The sequence below is a fragment of the Calliphora vicina genome, chromosome 1 (assembly GCF_958450345.1).
Source record: "Calliphora vicina chromosome 1, idCalVici1.1, whole genome shotgun sequence".
NCBI classification, from domain to species: domain Eukaryota; kingdom Metazoa; phylum Arthropoda; class Insecta; order Diptera; family Calliphoridae; genus Calliphora; species Calliphora vicina.
In genome coordinates this window covers 119,055,406-119,073,050 of record NC_088780.1, presented here as the reverse complement: position 1 = coordinate 119,073,050, position 17,645 = coordinate 119,055,406, and the positions used below count along the sequence as shown (strand labels likewise).

Genomic DNA, 17,645 nt, shown 5'->3' with positions numbered 1-17,645 from the left:
GGAAATTCCGAAAATCCCGGGATTTTCGGGAACGGGATTCCCCGTTTGGCATCTCTATGTACAATATATTAAAAAATTCAATCAGTCTTTATATGTATGTAAATCAAGATGCAGTTTTTCAAACATGTTGAAAATGGATCTTTAACTACATTCAAATAACCATTTTGTAGGAATATTACCAAACTATTTCCATTAATTTACCCTGGCTAAACAAGACTAAGAAGATTCGATACATGGTGCCTTTTTGATGCAACTTGAAATAGTACCAACAAAAATATCATATTGCGCATTGACGTGATTTACAAAATTAGGCCCTAAGTTATTTTTAAAATGTGGGCATTAGAGTATTCAAAACCGAAATCGAAAACCGGTCAACCGGTTTTTTCATCTTTATAAACTCGACCGGTTTCGGTTTTCTTTAACATTTCGATTTTTTGAAAAGCCGGTTTTTGTAAGACGGTTAATCGGTTTTAATGAAATATATTTTCAAAAGCTCATTTAAGCATATTTTAATTTTATAGAAAATTATAGCATTTGACAATAATTCGTAAAATATATAAAATAATTGCCTAAAGAATTCAAAAATTTTAAATTTGCGTATTTTTTATATAGAATAAAAATTTAATATAAACCGGTTAACCGGTTTTTTGAAGACAAAAACCGAAACCGGATAATCGGTTTTTTTTAAAAGATAAAAATCAAAACCGGTTTTTTCAAAAACACACCTTTTCGGTTAAACCGGAAACCGGTTTTTTGGCCACTTACAAGGAATAGACCCAAGCTTTCTTTTGTGCGAAAAAAAATTAATAAAAGGGCCCATTTTAAAAAAAATAGATTTTGCAAAAAAAGTCAAAAATTCCATATTTTGAGTTGCAAAACATTTATTTTGATAGATATCCCACTTGCATCCCACTAAGCTACTAAATAGGTCTTCAAGGAAAATATCTGAGCTTTCTGTTGAGCAAAAAATTAAAAAGAGGGACCATTTTGAAAAAAAGTCAACAAAGTTTTTGATTTTGCAAAAAAAGTCAAAATTCAAAAAGAATTACAACAAATTTTTTTTGATAGATATCGAAGTTGCATCCCACTACGCGACCAAATAGGTCCTCAAGGAAAATATCTAATTTATTTTTTAAGAAAAAAAAGAGGGCCCATTTTGGAAAAAAAAGTCAAAAAAGTTTTTGGATTTCGGAAAAAAAATATTAAAATTTTTTTTTTAAATTTGTTTAAAGAGCTATAGGTAATTAGTTACATGGATGAGAAAAATCAAACTAACTCCGAGAGTTCTTAACCGATTTTGTTGAAAAATTGTGTCTGAATTACTATCCAATAGGTCTAACCTCGGTGCAAATTTCATCCCGATCGGAAGACATCGATTTTAATATTGCTGCCTAAACATCTGAATACCACTGTATTTTTACTTATACATAGTTATTTTTGATTTTGATGTCATTTGTATCTCTTCAAGCATTGCCTCAAAATATGTCTTAGATATTTAACCACACTAAGAAATATTACATAATTTTCTCAAAGTACCAATATTTACAAGTGTTTTATCAATGTGTCGCAATAACACCAAAACGTATTCGTAACCGTGCAATGAAATTTATGTAATAAATCGGATAGATACTCTTACAAATGTAATTTACACACACGCCACATACACAAGTACATACTTGTAAAACGTGTCTACAATCATATTTATTGATTGTAAAAATGGTGCACTTGAACTTTTGAAAATATAGAAAACACAATAAAAAAAACAAAAACAACAAATTAATGTTCACTAAATGAGGCACAATAATTTGTAGGTAACTATGATTAACAATGAATCTATAACCTAGCTCAGGTGCCCGCTTAAAATAAAATTACTCAGCATCTTTTATTTATGAAATTAAAGAAAATAAAGTAAAAAACTTAAATACAGTTAAATGATAAAAATTTATAGACTTAAATAAATGAAAACATTTTAACAAAATAAAGGTTGTTTTTTTTCAAAAAACTGTTATAAGAAGCCACTTCGAAATATTGAAAGTGAAATTTTGAAGTATGTATATGTATCTGTCCGCTTGCTAATGATTTGTGAAGAAATCAATATAATATTTGTTGCCTTTAAGTTTGAATACAATAAACGATTTTAACGAACATAAATATGTATGTAGTTTGAAGAAGAAATTAAATATTATTTAATATTACGAGTAGTATTGTGCATGATGAAGTGATTTAAAGTTGCTAAATTAAATGAAATGATATTGAATAATATTTCATCGTCATTTTTCATTGTTGTAAGATGATTTGTTGTTACACTTAAATGTATTAAATATGTTTGTGGTGTTTTTTATTAAATAAATATCCATTCATATGTGGGTACATTTAAGTACTTGTCAAGATCACCTTAAGTTTATTTAATTTTTGAAAAATTTGCAATTGCTATTTTACCCTTTGTAGAAGTAGGTTTTAATGTTTTGTAAAATTAAATATTATTTTTCAATTTGTTTGATATGCGTTTTCGATATACGCTTTGATTTTTTGAAATGGCCGTCGCACAGTGGTGCTTTGTGTTTGTCCATTTTTACAATATTTCTCATATTTGATGGTGGAAAATAAAAAAATATAAATTTCTATATTTGCCATATTTTCAAAGTAAGTTCTCTGATTATTCCTTTACCTAATGCAATTTTTTTAAATCTTTTCTGGAAATATTTTAAATTTTAAGAAACATAAAAAATCAAAAATTTTAAAAAAATATTTTATTTTACTTCCCATAAAATAGTTTTTTCCAAAAATTTCAACATTGCTAACCCATAAGTAACCACCTACCCTTTTCAAACACTCATTTCATAGGTTGATCTATCATTTGCCTTCTAAATTTTTTGATTATCTCATTTAGTTCAAAAGTTATGATTTTAGAAATGAAAAAACTTACCTTAAACATTTGATTAGAGAGGTTTATAATGACTTAAAGCTATCTTAAATTTTCACAGCGATTCAAACACAATACATTTACTATACAAAAATAATCATTTATTTATTCATCAGATAAACACAGAACTTATTTAGTGTAAGGTTCAACCCACTTCCATTCTTCCCATACAACACATTTTTGTAAATGTTCCATGAAGGCCTCATTGGGAGGACATTGAATGTAATCAGCTTTGGCTTGAGCCTCTGGGCATACCCAGTAGTGAGTGGGATCGGAAATATCACGGAACATGCGGCTATGATCATTGACAACGGCGCAGTTGGGCTCAGCATAAATATCTTGGGGTTCAAAGTGGGGCTGAATGTATGTAGCCGAAGCGAAGGCGACTACAGCCAACAGGACAACCAATGATACTGTAAAGTCATAAAACCATTTTGTAAATTTTATGTATGTAAGTATATTTCCATTTATTTACCTTTTTGCATTTTTGAAAAATAACTTTTAAAATATGAAGTGATATTGATATGGTGTGACAAATTTGACTATGTTTTATAGTAATTCCCAGACATGAAAACAATTGCATTACTTTTTTTTATTTTTTCAAATTCAGACAAAACATAATTTAACAATTAAAAGAGTACAACAAAATATTGATAAGATTAACTAGTAGTGTTTATAAAAATACGACTTTTTCAAAAACTGGTTTATTGGTTAACCGAATATTTTCCTTTTTTCGAAACCCGTTTTTTCAGTTAACCTAGTTCGATAAATCCGGAAATTTCATATGTAGAAAACATTAAATACCCAAAAAGTATACTACGTAGCTTTATAATTTGTCGTTTTGTAGTAGTCAGGAATGATTAAACATCCCAGCAGAAACTACACTTACAACAAATAAATGTAATTAAAAAACTAGTAATAGAGCTATATTCGGCTGTGCCGAATCTTATATACCCTTCACCAAATTATACTTCAAAAGACAAATTTTAAATATTTTTAGGTAAAAATATTTATTTTTCCAAAGTTGTTTTTTTTCATTTTTTTTGGAAATTTTTTGTTTTTCGAATTGTTATTTTAATTTTTTTAAATTTTAAAATTTTTTTTTAAAAAATTCGGCTTAAAATATATTTTTTCAGATTTTGAACCATTGTAGGTCCAACTTACTATGGTCTTATATACGTCGTTGCAAAGGTCTTTGAAATATCTATCATTGGATATCCATATTGTCTATATTAATGACTTAGTAATCCAGATATAGGTCAAAAATCAAGGTTGTCCTGGTTTTTTCCTCATATCTCAGCCATTTGTGAACCGATTTTGCTGATTTTAAATAGGAAACTTCTCGCATGTCTGACAGTATTATTGAAGATTTGAATCCCGAAGATATCCACGGACGGACATGGCTTAATCGACTCCGCTATCAATAAGAAAATTATATTGTGGAAATTACAAACGGAATGACATACTTATTTATACCCTTCTCACGAAGGTGAAGGGTATAATAATGTATTAAGAAATACATTATTTTGTAGATCAACTCACTGGTGAATACCCACTATCATCAAAAATATGGGGGTTATATTAAGTACTTTTTCTAGTAGAGTAATAAGTACTCTTTTCGTCAAGTTCTCATAATTGTTCAGCTTATTTTGTAAGTAAAATTCATACATAAAATTTATTTCAAATGTTTGGTAAAATCATTACTAAGATTTAAGTGAATTATTAGTAAGATTTAACCTAAACATCTTGAATTATATGGAATTTCAATATATCAGAGGACGAATCATTTGGCCTGTTGATTTGCTTGCTAGATTTTACTACTTAGTTTACTATGTTTTGAAAATTTCAATACAAAAAGTAAACAAAATATTGGAAAATAGTAAAAATAGTATGCAAACAAAAGTGTTGATTTTGGGTAGTTTGTAAAATGGTGGTCACACGGTATGAATTTAATATGTTTTGGGACATGTATTCGATACATATGGAATTCCATATTGTCAATAAAACAAAATTTGCTTGGATTTCGTTTATATTTTTGAGAATCTTTATTATTTTTCTCTTATTTTACTTATTGTACTACATGGTGCAATAATATATAAGTTGGTAGGAAACATTATGGAGAATTTTTAATATTTACCCTTTTAACGTCAAACTAATGATTTAGCACTTGAATTTTATATATTGTTTTCGAAATATTTGGTGCATTAAAACTAGAAATTTTTTATTTTGTTCTTAGACATTTCATTTTGGATTGTTCATATGTACATATTTTGATTTAGTAACCGCATATATATTTCAAGCGCAATGCAGGCTTGTTTCGGCACTCTGAAATTATTTATTGGCTCTTATCTAATCATATACATTTTGGGTTGGGTAATAAAAAAGTATTTCTCGAAACTTCATTTTGTTATTACAGATATGGCTATAAAACAATGTTATATAAAAAAGGTATTTTCAATTTCCTAAATAAAATCGTCTATAAAAACATGCCTTTGCTGTTATTTCAGCACAGAGCTTTCTTGGCATCTTTCAATACTAGTAAAATATAATATGAAATACTGTAAGTTTTCATATACCTAAGTATACACATTTCAAGATTTTTTTTAATTATTTGTTTATATTTTTGTTATCACTTTTTAGTAATTTGCTTGGGATTCTTGGCCTCCTTGGCTGTTACCAGTGTTTTGGCTATTGCTGGTCAATCTGCTTGCCGTGATCCCTCTGAGGTTGGTCACACCTATCCCCATCATTGGGATCCCTCCAAATACTGGTATTGTGAAAAATTAAATGAAGTTGCTTTGGAGCTGGACTGTCCTAAGGGTGAGGCCTATATGCATTTGTTGAAGGCGTGTATCCCTTGGCCAAATTATGTCTGGAAGAAACCTGAGAATCCCCCTACTGTTGCTTAATTTTAATATCATGAATAAAAAGTAAAAAAATATATTTAAAAATGGTGTAATTAGTTTACATTTATATGTGTAACACTCCTTGGATTTTAATAGGAATTTAATATATGGCAGAAGAGGAATGTACCCTGGTTGTGGTACAATGGAAATGAGAAATCAAGGGCGGAGGCAAGAAGATTATTCAACAGACCTAAACATACAGGTGACTGGATCACATACAAAACGGCTCTTGCCGAATATAATAGTTAAATCAGGAGATCAAAAATATCAACGTGACGTAGCTATTGCGAGAATATTGATAATCTCCCGGATGCTATTCGGCTAAATCACCGAAATGTGAGTTCCCTCAATATCCAAAAGCCGGTTTGGTTTAGAGCGGGTAATGTGGGCGCTATCTAAATTTGGCCCATTAAATGATGGAATTTTTCAATGCTTTCTACAAAAATGAGGCGACATAATTGTCCCTCAACTATCGAGGATCTTCAAATCAAGTCTACTTGTCATGTGGCAATGACTTGGTTGGTGATTAAAGTGGTCTTTAAAATATATGTTTATACATATATACACTATATATTACTATATATATATATTATGTATATGTTTTTTTCTTTCAAAACAAAACACAAATGTGTTTTTATATGCCACGCAAACAGCTAATTGACAAAATAAAGTTAATAAAACGTTAGTAAAAATACAACTAATATATTGTACAATAGTAAACAAAAAAAGTAAAATAATCTCTGTTACAAAATATATTTTTTATGGAATATAGTTCACTACCAGTGACCAACCTAAAATAACCGAATACCTTCAGTATTTTGGTTAAAGGATTCCCAGTAATACTTAAGTGATATGTTTGTGGCAATATCTTTGTCCCAATGGATTTAACCCGACATGTAATCGGTTTTAATAACCTCTAAATGAAACTTGAGTTTCTATGATCTATGACTTCTAATTGTTTAATTATGTTTTGTTTGATTTTGCACAAATAAAATTAATATGAAATCTGGCCAAATTTGTAACCACCATATCAATATCGGTCCATATTTTAAAGGTTAGTTTTCAAAAATGCAAAAAGGTAAATAAATGGAAAAATACTTATGTGGAACATTTACAAAAATGCGTTGTGTGGGGAGAATGGTATTGGGTTGAACCCTACACTAAATAGGTTTTGTATTTGGTTAATGAATAAATGAAAGTAAAGATTGAGCCAAAAAAAACTTATACTTGTATTAAGTTAAGTAATACTTAAACCATTCAAAAAATTCTCAAAAATACGTAAATTTATTCAAATATTGTACAAATTGGCACATTGCTTGGTATTTAAAAATGTTATCCACTTTTTCCGGAAATCCCCCCATTAAAGATTTTATAGTTGCTTCCGTTACCTTTTTGGACAAGGTGGCCCACTTACACTTAAAATCGGACATGTCCTGGGATACCTGTCATGTGGTCTTTAATTCTTTTTTACAAGAGCACAATATCTTTCCACAGGCCTAAGTTCTGGACAGCTGAGTGGATTTGCATCCCGTGGTACAAAATTGACATTATTGTTTGAATACCACTCAAGGGTCTTTTTTCCAAAGTGGCATGATCGGGTCAGAAATATGAAGGCATTGTTTTAAGAAAGGTAAAAGCCGTTTTTGTAGATACTCCGTAATATACATTTCTGTGTACCTGGTGTCACAAATGATTGGCTTCTTTTGCCACAACTGCAAATGGCTTTCCACACAAGAAACTTCTTAGGGAGGGAATTTTGTTTGTTTTTCAGCTACATAAAAATCTGCACCAGGAAGTTGCGATAAGCCTGCCAGTACATAAGTTTCAGCATTTATCAAACAACAGGTGAATTTTTGTTTATAAAATTTAATTTAACTTCAAGAGCTGTTAAGCCTTTTTTTGCCTAAACTAAATTTTTGCCCTCCCCTTAATCTTGGTAACCTTGGTTTGTATCTTAAGGCCACCCCTATTCTCATCACCACTTTTACTCACCTCTCAGATCATATTGTCTTAAAACTTTAGTTACGCATTAAAATTTTATTTTCACAATTTAATAAAAACTTTGTATTTAGCATTTTGGATAACATTCAAGAGCTTATGCCAATGGCTAGAATAAATTCCCTATGTTCGAACAGTTACAATATTCTCCTAATGTTTCTTTACATATTTCTTATGTTATATTCGTAATTCATTTCAAGATATTATAAAATAGGAAAAATATTCTTTGTTATTGTTCAATTTGACATAATTAATTAAAAATTGACTTAATATAATTGTCACCAAAGAAAAACAAATGTTTTAGATTACACAATTGTAAGCTCTTGTATTCGCCAAAGCAACTTATCTTAATAATCCAAATATACTTGGGAAAAATATTAGATTTCCATAAAAATGTTCATAAACAATTTTTTTCAAAATTGCTTAGAATTTAAAGTGAATACAAATGGTGTTAAAAAAATTCATTGGTAAAACACTGGTATTTGTTTTGGTGTCAATCACTGTAAAATTTGGAATAGATATTGCTGTCTAACTAGAAAAAGGAATTCTAGGTTTAATTATTTGGAATATTATATCAAAATTACAAAAACTTTTCCTTGTTAGAATTAAGTAGTTATCTTTATTAAAATGTATATTCAATGTGTATATCAAAAATTTTTATTGTTTAATAAATCTTATAGCGGAAAATTTAATTCAGAATTTGGAATGAAATTGGTTTCCGAAAAATTTATATTTTAAATCACAAGGTATAAATTTGCTTGAAAAGTAAGTCCGGGTAAATTATTGCTCCAAAACGAGCGAGCTTTCGCTTATAATGCCAAGGCTGCTTCAATACCCAAACGTTTGTTTCCGATCCTTTCAGAAACAACCGTTGGTGTGGGTCCACAGCAGACTCACCATCAGCAGTGAATGCCCAAAACGTTCTTGGTAAAATCGAATATGCTTGGTTTTTTTTGTTTCTTAGTCAAAAAAAAATTTTAAAAAACAATATAAAAGTATACAGGGTACTTATCTGTGCCTCCACTATTTCGATTTAGTTGCTGATCTATTGATGACTATTTGAATATGGATTTAATGATGATTGGATGATTATTGTGCTGATGTAAAATTGTTGATGATATTGACGTAAAAGATTGTTGTTGATATCGATGAAATTGATGTTAACTATTGTCGATTATATTGAGGTATTGAGGTCGGTGTAAAATATTGATGATGATGATTTATGAAATGTAGGTGGTGTTTTGACATAGATATTCTCCGGGATCGCAGATGGGATTATAGAAGGGTTCGGGTGTATGAAGGGCATGATATTTTGTGTCTACTAAAAGTGTGTCTGCCGTCTCATTCGCATATATGTATGTCAATAATTTCGCTTCAGACACTTTAGGAACAAAGAAAAAAACTGGTAAAATTTCAAATTCTTTATATTGTTTTCCTATTATTTTAATCCCGATTTTTGCGGATCACTTTTTCGTCAGCTCGATCAAAGGCAAAAATGAGGATATTCGCCATATTTTTATGCACCATGATGTCAATGACATACGAATTGCAGCCAACTTTACTGCACACAGTTGATCATTTTAGTATTGTCCTATGTGCAATGCAACCCTTTTTCACTAATTCTATTATAAGTATACCGAATTTTAGCTTTCTAGGTATATCAAACTATCAAAAATACTAGAATTATCCGTGATTTATAAAAAAATTTCGAGATTAGTTAATCCCCATAAAATCCGGGGCTTTCCAGGATTGACATCCCTAATTCTGGCACATCAACATACAATTTCTGATATTTATTTGTAAAATAGTACTTAAAATGCTATAAAACAAGTACTTATGTATATTAATTAATATTTATTATGAGTATATAATTCAAGCAATACTTAATATTTAATAATACATTCAAATTCCATCATTTTCTTAAGCAATTATCATTAAGAATAAAATATTTAATTCCTATTTAGTTAGTACATCAATATTGATTATTTTTAACAATTATTGTTGTATTTTTATAGTTTCACAAACCTTTCAACTAAAATAAAGAGAAACAACAATCTGCCATTATAAAAATCTACCAAATTAACGTAGATGTTATTGCTATTGCTGTTCTGGTTTCACATAAAAATAATAAAATTGTGAAGTGAATGGTGGGCTCCAAGTCACAGCAACCATTCAAAGTTAATGGATACTGCAAAGACTGCACTACAAAATACTCATAAAAGAACGAAATAAGCTTGACACTGCATTCAATGGATTTTGCGGTGCAACATCTATTGATATTGAAGCGTGTATAATTGAAAGCATCATAATTTTGTAACATTTCTACACTGTAAACTTTTGTGGTATGTATTAATGTGTTTAATATTGTTTTTGATATAATTATGCCAGTATGAGTAGAAATCTGTAATAATGTCAATGCAATCATAATGTTTTGAAGATGATGCACTTTTGAAATAACAACAGAAGCAAAAAAAAAACAAATCTAAATCAACAAATTTGCAATATAATTGTCTATTTCAAGTTCAAGTATCTAACTTGCATTGATTTTTTAAATGGCGCCTTTTTAAGTTTTTAATTTTTTCCAGTTTGTTTTTCAGCTGAAAGTTAGAGGCCATTTGAACATATTTTTGAATTTATTTTGAGATTTTAAAGCAAATAATTGTAATTTTAAAACATTAAAATTTAAACGTTGTGGATGTAGCTAAAATATAGAATTAAAAAAGCATGTTTTAAATATTGTGTAAATTTATTAAATACCGGATATATAGTAATTATTTTATTATAAACATATAGTAAACATATATGTATAGTAAACGTAATTTGTTTTATTAATTAATATACATACTTAAACAATTTTGGTTTTAATCAGGGTCTTTTTTAAACTCAATTTTAACTTCAATCCTGGGAGAATGCATATCAAAACGGATAGAAAACTGATATTTTCTGATTTGACATCTTCGATTTTAATGAAATTTACCACACATATTACGGTTCCAAAGAGTTCCTTAAATCAAAAACATTTTCATCGGAAGCCCTTTCTATTTCAAAAATATCGCGATTTGAAAATTGAAAATTTTTTTAAAATTCTCAAAAATTGTATACACATAATTACCCATAACATTGAAACTACTCAAAGTCCAAGATAATTTTTGATTCCATTTTAAAGGCAAAGGTGTGCATTAAATTGAACATGGTATGAGGACACCTAAACTCTCTACTATATTCGTTCACAATAATTTCGATGGAGACACGATTAGTTCAGGAGTTATAAAGAAAAATTTTGAATTTTTAACACCGCGATCATTGATATTTTTTACATTGAAATATATACTCCGACTATTGACCTTTAAAATTTTGGAATTAAACAATTTTATTCACACCAATTTATGGACAAATTTAAAAAAAATTTCCAATTTTCAAATCGCGATATTTTTATATCGGAATGAGTTTTCATTGAAATAGTCACGATATGAGAAATATATTGAATATATTATGTGTGTTGTAAATATCATTAAAATCGGAGATGGTAAATCCGACAGCTGTCCGCTTTCACATGGATATTCCCTCCTATGTATTTTGATAAATACTAGGGTATTCATTCGACTAATGATCGTTCGATTAATCGAATAATTATTCGAACAATTTCAAAATGTCCATTTTCGAATAACGAATAATTCGAACAATTTTATGTAGAATAATCGAATAAAACGAATAAATGTTCAAATATATTTAAATTTATTAAATTGCTTAAAATTTTTCATAATTTCAAATTTAAATAAGTAATAATGACTCACAAAAATTGTATTGTTTCTGAAATTCGACAAATAACTAAAGACAAAGGGACTTTCGATCACTGTAGATTAGTGTTCCGATAGCTCCTTCTATAAATATATAAATATTACTGCAAGAAGTTACAATTCTAAAATCAAATCTTTCAAAATTTTTAACTTAGGGCTTGAACCAATGAAAATAAAAGGTACGGAATAAAATATTTGTTATTTAGCTGGCGAAATATTAGAATAATCGAAATTAATAATCAAAATTTTAACTTAGATTAAAGTGGAGCTGAATGTGATGGAGAATGTGATTTTGAAACGGTCGTCGAAAGTGATATTGAGGATGACATTTATAATGATTACATTGAAATAGATGAAGGCCATGATCTTAAAATAAATAACTTTCATATATTTCATGGTGATCGGTCCAGTATTGGTCGTAGTTCCCATATAACCTCCACTTTCGAAAATCACTCACGAATATAAATTATTGATATTTAAAAGAAACATTTTTGTCTCATTTTCTTAGTACCTTTCTTAAAACAGTACGAGTGCCTTTATATTTCTGGCCCGATTTGGCATCATGTCACTATGAAAAAAGGTCTTTGAATGGTATTCAAACAATTATGTCAATTTTGTACCGCGGGAGGCAAATCCGCCCAACTGGCCAGAACTTCGGCCTGTGGAGTGGTATTGTAAGGCTCTTGTAAAAAAAAGAATTAAAGAACACATGAAAGGTATCCCAGGACTTGATCTATTTTAAGCGGAAGTGGACCACCTCGTCCAAAAAGGTAAAAGAAGCATTTAAAAAAGCTTTAAAGTGAGGATTTCCTAAAAAAGGGGATAGATTTATAAACACCGAGTAATATGCCAATATTTGTCTAATGAATCTGTACAATATTTGAATAAATTTACGTATACTTGAGAATTTTTATATTTATAAAGTAATTCAGTTAGGGTTCCAGTCATTCGATTTTTGGCTTCAATCGTGGGTCATTATGCACCATTATGTGAATAAAGTGCTTTGTGTTTACCAATCCTATGATCATTAGAAAAGTTTTGTAACAAAATAAACTACAAATTCCAAAATCAATAATATATAAGTAATTCATTGTGGTCAACTTAGTGAAAACTTTTCCAGACACATAAATTTCTATACAACTATCAACTTGCTCCTGCTGTTACAAAACCTACTTTAGACCGCAAAATGTTTGTGCAAGCGTTACAAATATTAAAATGAAAATAATTAAAAAATGAGATAGAATTCAGCAAACTTTTAAATAACATTAAATTGCACTAAATAAATAAAGTAAAAAAAACTGAATATCATTAAAAAAATTCAACAACAAAATCAAAAATACAACATACTCGTACTTATGTAACAAACGTTAATATGAGATACATTGAGTATTCGAATATTTGCTCCACATATGCTTGTAAGATTTTATTACAAGACATTTCTGAAAAATATATGCCAAATAAATTGATGTTTATGTTTTGAAGGTGTTGCCATGCATTTCTGATGAGTTTAAAAAGTCTGTAAAATTACACACATCGTGATGTTGAGGTTGTTTTGTCGTCCGCCTGTATGTTGTTTGGTAATTCGACATGTAATCGAAAACATTATAGACCGTATCAACATCAAAATAATGATACCAATTTTATTTATTTAAGACAGCAATAATAGTTATTGTTTTACAAAATACGTAATTCTAGAGAAATGTTTTTCCCCAAAAAGCATTTTAATCTGATTCACTTGCACATGACCAGCAATTATTCTCTTTTTGGATAAAAAATAATCCCATAAAATAAATATATTGACATTGAACTTATAACTGTTGTAATAAGTTTAACAAGTTGTTGTCGTATACGTTTTTATATAATCTTGTTTATGAATTTTACCCATTTCCCATATGTACTTAAATATTTAAAATATATTGCGAAATGTTTTTTCGACTATTAAATTAATAACATTAAATACATTTTGGGTGATAAATATCTTATTTTACTTGTTTTTTCTTTAAACCTTTTGATAAATGTTAAAACTAGGTATGTGCGATTAATCGAATAATCAAACATTCTGATTAATCAATCAATCGATTAATAAGCATTTCTGATTAACCAAAACTAAGATAAGTGAATTTTAAATTGTTTTTTATATAAATTAGTTTATTGATATTTGTTTATTGTACATTGCAATGATTGTATCAACAGTATATATGGTTACAGTAAACAAGTATATGTTTGTGATAACCATTTATATGATGAAGAACTTACCATATTATGTTGCTCTCGGCTTATGGGTATCATAATCTGAGAACAACATATTATGATAAAATTATTCATCATAAATATGGTTGTCACAAACATATATTTGTTTACTGTTATTGTTACTGTTGATACAATCATGTGAATCGTAAATGAAACATATTATGGTTACCAAAATCATGTAAATAGTTACTGTGACTATAATATTGTTAAAAAACTTGTAACACTATTTAAATGGTTACAGTAAACATGCACAACTATATTTTTTCTCTGCGTGTAGTTTTCAGTTGCTCCAATATTACTTGCTGGCTTACTAAGTAAGTAAAGTTTTTGCTGGGATATGACTTTGAAACTTGTTTCCATAAGTTGTTTATACTTATAACAAATTGTGGTGAAATTTTAATTTTCAAATGCTAACTATAAGGCATGTTTTTATAGCCCTAATTGAGTATATAAAATTCTTTAATTTTGAACGAAACCAAACAAATTTCGCAAGCATTTATAATTTTTGTGCGTTTGTTGTGCCCCATTTCGAAACCCTACAGGGTCGCTCCTAGGCTTGGCGTCCATCTGCTTCGGTTATGTGAAATTTCATACTAATCGGATATGCTTTACTGTGCATTAGGTTAAATTCTACACAGATAATACAGATTCATAGTAGCAACCGAATTTGTTGCCAATCGAATGGTTCGGTTGCACACATAGAATTTTTCGGTTCTGTCAACAGAAAGACAGTTGTTAAAGAAGAATTTCGGTTAAAGCAACCAAAATTTTGTTACCACTTCTAAATTTTTGTAGCCACAACTGTAAAATTCGGTCACTAAGGTAGAATCATTCGATTGGCAACAAATTCGGTTGCTATCACGAATCTGTTTTCTCTGTGTAGGTCTTTCCCAATCCCAATTTTTTCTTCAATTAAAAGTAATTTTTTATTTCGTGGGACTTAATATGTTCTAATGCAAATAAATGGTAAATAAGCTGGTATATCGTTTTCCCGAAGTTATATTCACGTAGAGTAACTTCGGGTATTGTGAACTATGCGTCTAATGTGGACCAGTGTCTTTTTTCAGAAACTATTGAAGGTATGATAAAACTGATTTGTCGTACATTTTACAATTTGTTTGAAAGAACAATTGCAGATTTGCTTTCATGAGTAATTGATATGTTGGCTTTTTATTCTTGTATTGAAATAAATGCGGGTGCTCAACATTTTTTTCGGGCCAAGTAAGAAACAAAATTTGGTACAGTTACTTGGTAGAATTTAATGTTTGGTGGTTTTATATAGTTAAAGTGGACACGTAGTTTTGCATATATTTGGTAAGAATTTAAGCACATTTAGATTATTAGGTAAAAATAATTTTTTACCACTGTAACCCAAGTTCGTGTAATGTGGACCACTTAAATTACTTGATTATGTACTAGTGGTCCATATTACCCGACAATAACTATGTACTTTGTAAGCAATCTATCTAAGCCAAGAACTCGACTTTTTAGTTTGTATTAATAAAAATATATTGAAATTAAATTTTTTAATCATTCGTGATTAGCTGGTTCATGAATTTTATGTATTAAATACTAGTCCACATTACCCTCATATAGTGGTCCATATTACCCTCCAATTTTTTTAATGCTGGTTTTTGGGTTCCTTACAATATTTTCACATACATTTATTATCCTTTAACGGAACAAATTTTCAACTGCAAAAACAATTAGAGAATACATTAGCTAATTTATTGCTTCACAACTTTTTTAATGTCCATATATATTGTGGCCAAAATTTAGAAAAAACAAAACGGTAGTCCACATTACCCGAAGTTACTCTAAGTCCAAAATTTTTTTTTGGGAAATTGAATTTAAAGTTTTAGCGATTTATATAAAAAAATGAGTCAAAAAAGTGGTTCGATATTTCTGTAATGTAGTGCTTGAAATTATACATCGAATAGTGTAATATGCCACTATGGCTATTTTTAATGAAGCGCATTATGGACGTCCATTTTTTGAACATTTTGGAATTGAATCGATGGTATGTCACAAATAACACGAACAATGTTGGCCTGCAAGGCGTCAATTGTTGCTGGTTTATCAGAATAAACCAGTGACTTCATGTGGACCTAGAGGCAATAGACAGGTCCATTTCAATAAATCGATGGTTGCGGTATCCATATGGCACGTAGCACCTCCTGTTGAAATCACATATCGCCCGGCTACATGTAATCCATATTTTCCAAAAAAAACTCATTGACCACGGTTCTGTAACGATCTCCATTGACCGCAACGCGAGCTCCGGTTTCATTTCTGAAGAAATAAGATCCGATGATGCCACCAGCATGTAAACCGCACCAAACGGTGAATTTTTCTGGATGTGATGAAGTTTGTAGAGTTTGTTGTTGATTGGTTTTACTCCATATGCGTCAATTTTGTTTATTAACAAACCCGTTAGCCAAAATTGAGCCTCATCGCTAAATGTAATTTTGCGATAAAACAGTCGACAATAAGTTGCGTGAAACAATAACTGATTTTCAAAGTATATTTGGATAATTTGGTAGCGTTGTTCAAGTATCAATATATTTATAATGATTTGCCAAAAACCACCTTTTATTGTTAAAATTTTGGAAAATTTATTGCAAGATTTTATAATATTGAACATATGATTCTTTGGAGCGACTCCAGTGTGCCACAAAACAGAAAAAATAGTATTGTCTACTTTCCTTGACATTTTGTATAAAAGAAGTAACTTGAAAACAATTGTTAAAAAATGTTCATAGCCGGGACTTTCTCAAATTCAAGAGATTTACATTGTACATAGTGCAATAGACCGAATTCGAAATGCCTATTATAATTAAAATAAAATATTTTTTCTTTTTTAAAAACTTGTTAAATATTTGTATCACATACGTGAAGATAACACAAGATTTTTATATTTATAAAATTTCATACAAATTTTATTGTATATCCACAAAAATGTCACATACGGTATCATAACTAGAGATGCCAAACGGGGAATCCCGTTCCCGAAAATCCCGGAGGTATTTTTTAATTTTAAATCCCGGGATTTTTCCAAATCCCGTTTTTTATAAAAAAATAGGGGAAATTGTCATTTTTGTGTGCCTTTTTAATGCATTTTGACATTCTACATGCCCGAATATCGTAAAGTGATGTTCAGCAAAGTTGTTAACGCAACTCCTGCTACAACATAGTTAATAAAGGAAAGCGGTATTTTTGGTTTTCCTAGAGTGGGGCTCTGGAAAATCAATTCTTCACATTTGTTTGTAAGTTATCTAACAAAACTCAATTTAAATCCTCTTCAAACTAAATTGATTTTATCTCAGATGAGGAGCTCGAACAAAATGAAAATATTTTGATTGGTTAAAGGCTAAAAGATATTATTAATAAATGTAAAAAAAACCCAAATAACAATAATGAAACCAAGTTATAATGTAGATTTGCAACTTGCAAAAGAAATAGATCACTTTATTTCTGAAGGAACAAGAGGAAAATGCTTGCAGATTTGTTATAAGTATTTTTAAACGGTTTTTCCAATATGAAATATGTTTTTCGGCAGCAGCATATGTCGGAAACAAAATTCGTTCCAGAATGGCAGAGAAACCATAGATGCAATAGTATGCTTTTTAGTGTCTAATAAAAATTAATTGCTAAATAAAAAATTTACTTTCAATTGTAAAGACATAATTATGTATATTTCTTTCTTATAATTATCGGGATTATAGATAGAACCCCGACCCGGGGTTTCGGGATTTTCAAAAATCAGTCCCG

The 17,645-nt window shown here is 29.4% G+C and overlaps 2 protein-coding genes across 2 annotated transcripts; one reads left to right on the top strand and one right to left on the bottom strand.

Moving 5' to 3' along the window:
* Positions 1-3,002: 3,002 nt before the first annotated feature.
* LOC135956221 (uncharacterized) lies at positions 3,003-3,447 on the bottom strand. The gene is made up of 2 exons (XM_065506637.1): positions 3,399-3,447; positions 3,003-3,336 (listed from the first exon to the last, which is right to left on the bottom strand). The coding sequence occupies exons 1-2, from the start codon at positions 3,406-3,408 to the stop codon at positions 3,053-3,055; spliced, it is 294 nt and encodes a 97-aa protein (XP_065362709.1). The 5' UTR covers positions 3,409-3,447; the 3' UTR covers positions 3,003-3,052.
* A 1,969-nt stretch (positions 3,448-5,416) lies between these two features.
* Positions 5,417-5,874, top strand: LOC135956216 (uncharacterized). The gene is made up of 2 exons (XM_065506624.1): positions 5,417-5,483; positions 5,564-5,874. The coding sequence occupies exons 1-2, from the start codon at positions 5,474-5,476 to the stop codon at positions 5,830-5,832; spliced, it is 279 nt and encodes a 92-aa protein (XP_065362696.1). The 5' UTR covers positions 5,417-5,473; the 3' UTR covers positions 5,833-5,874.
* The last annotated feature ends 11,771 nt before the right edge of the window (positions 5,875-17,645 follow it).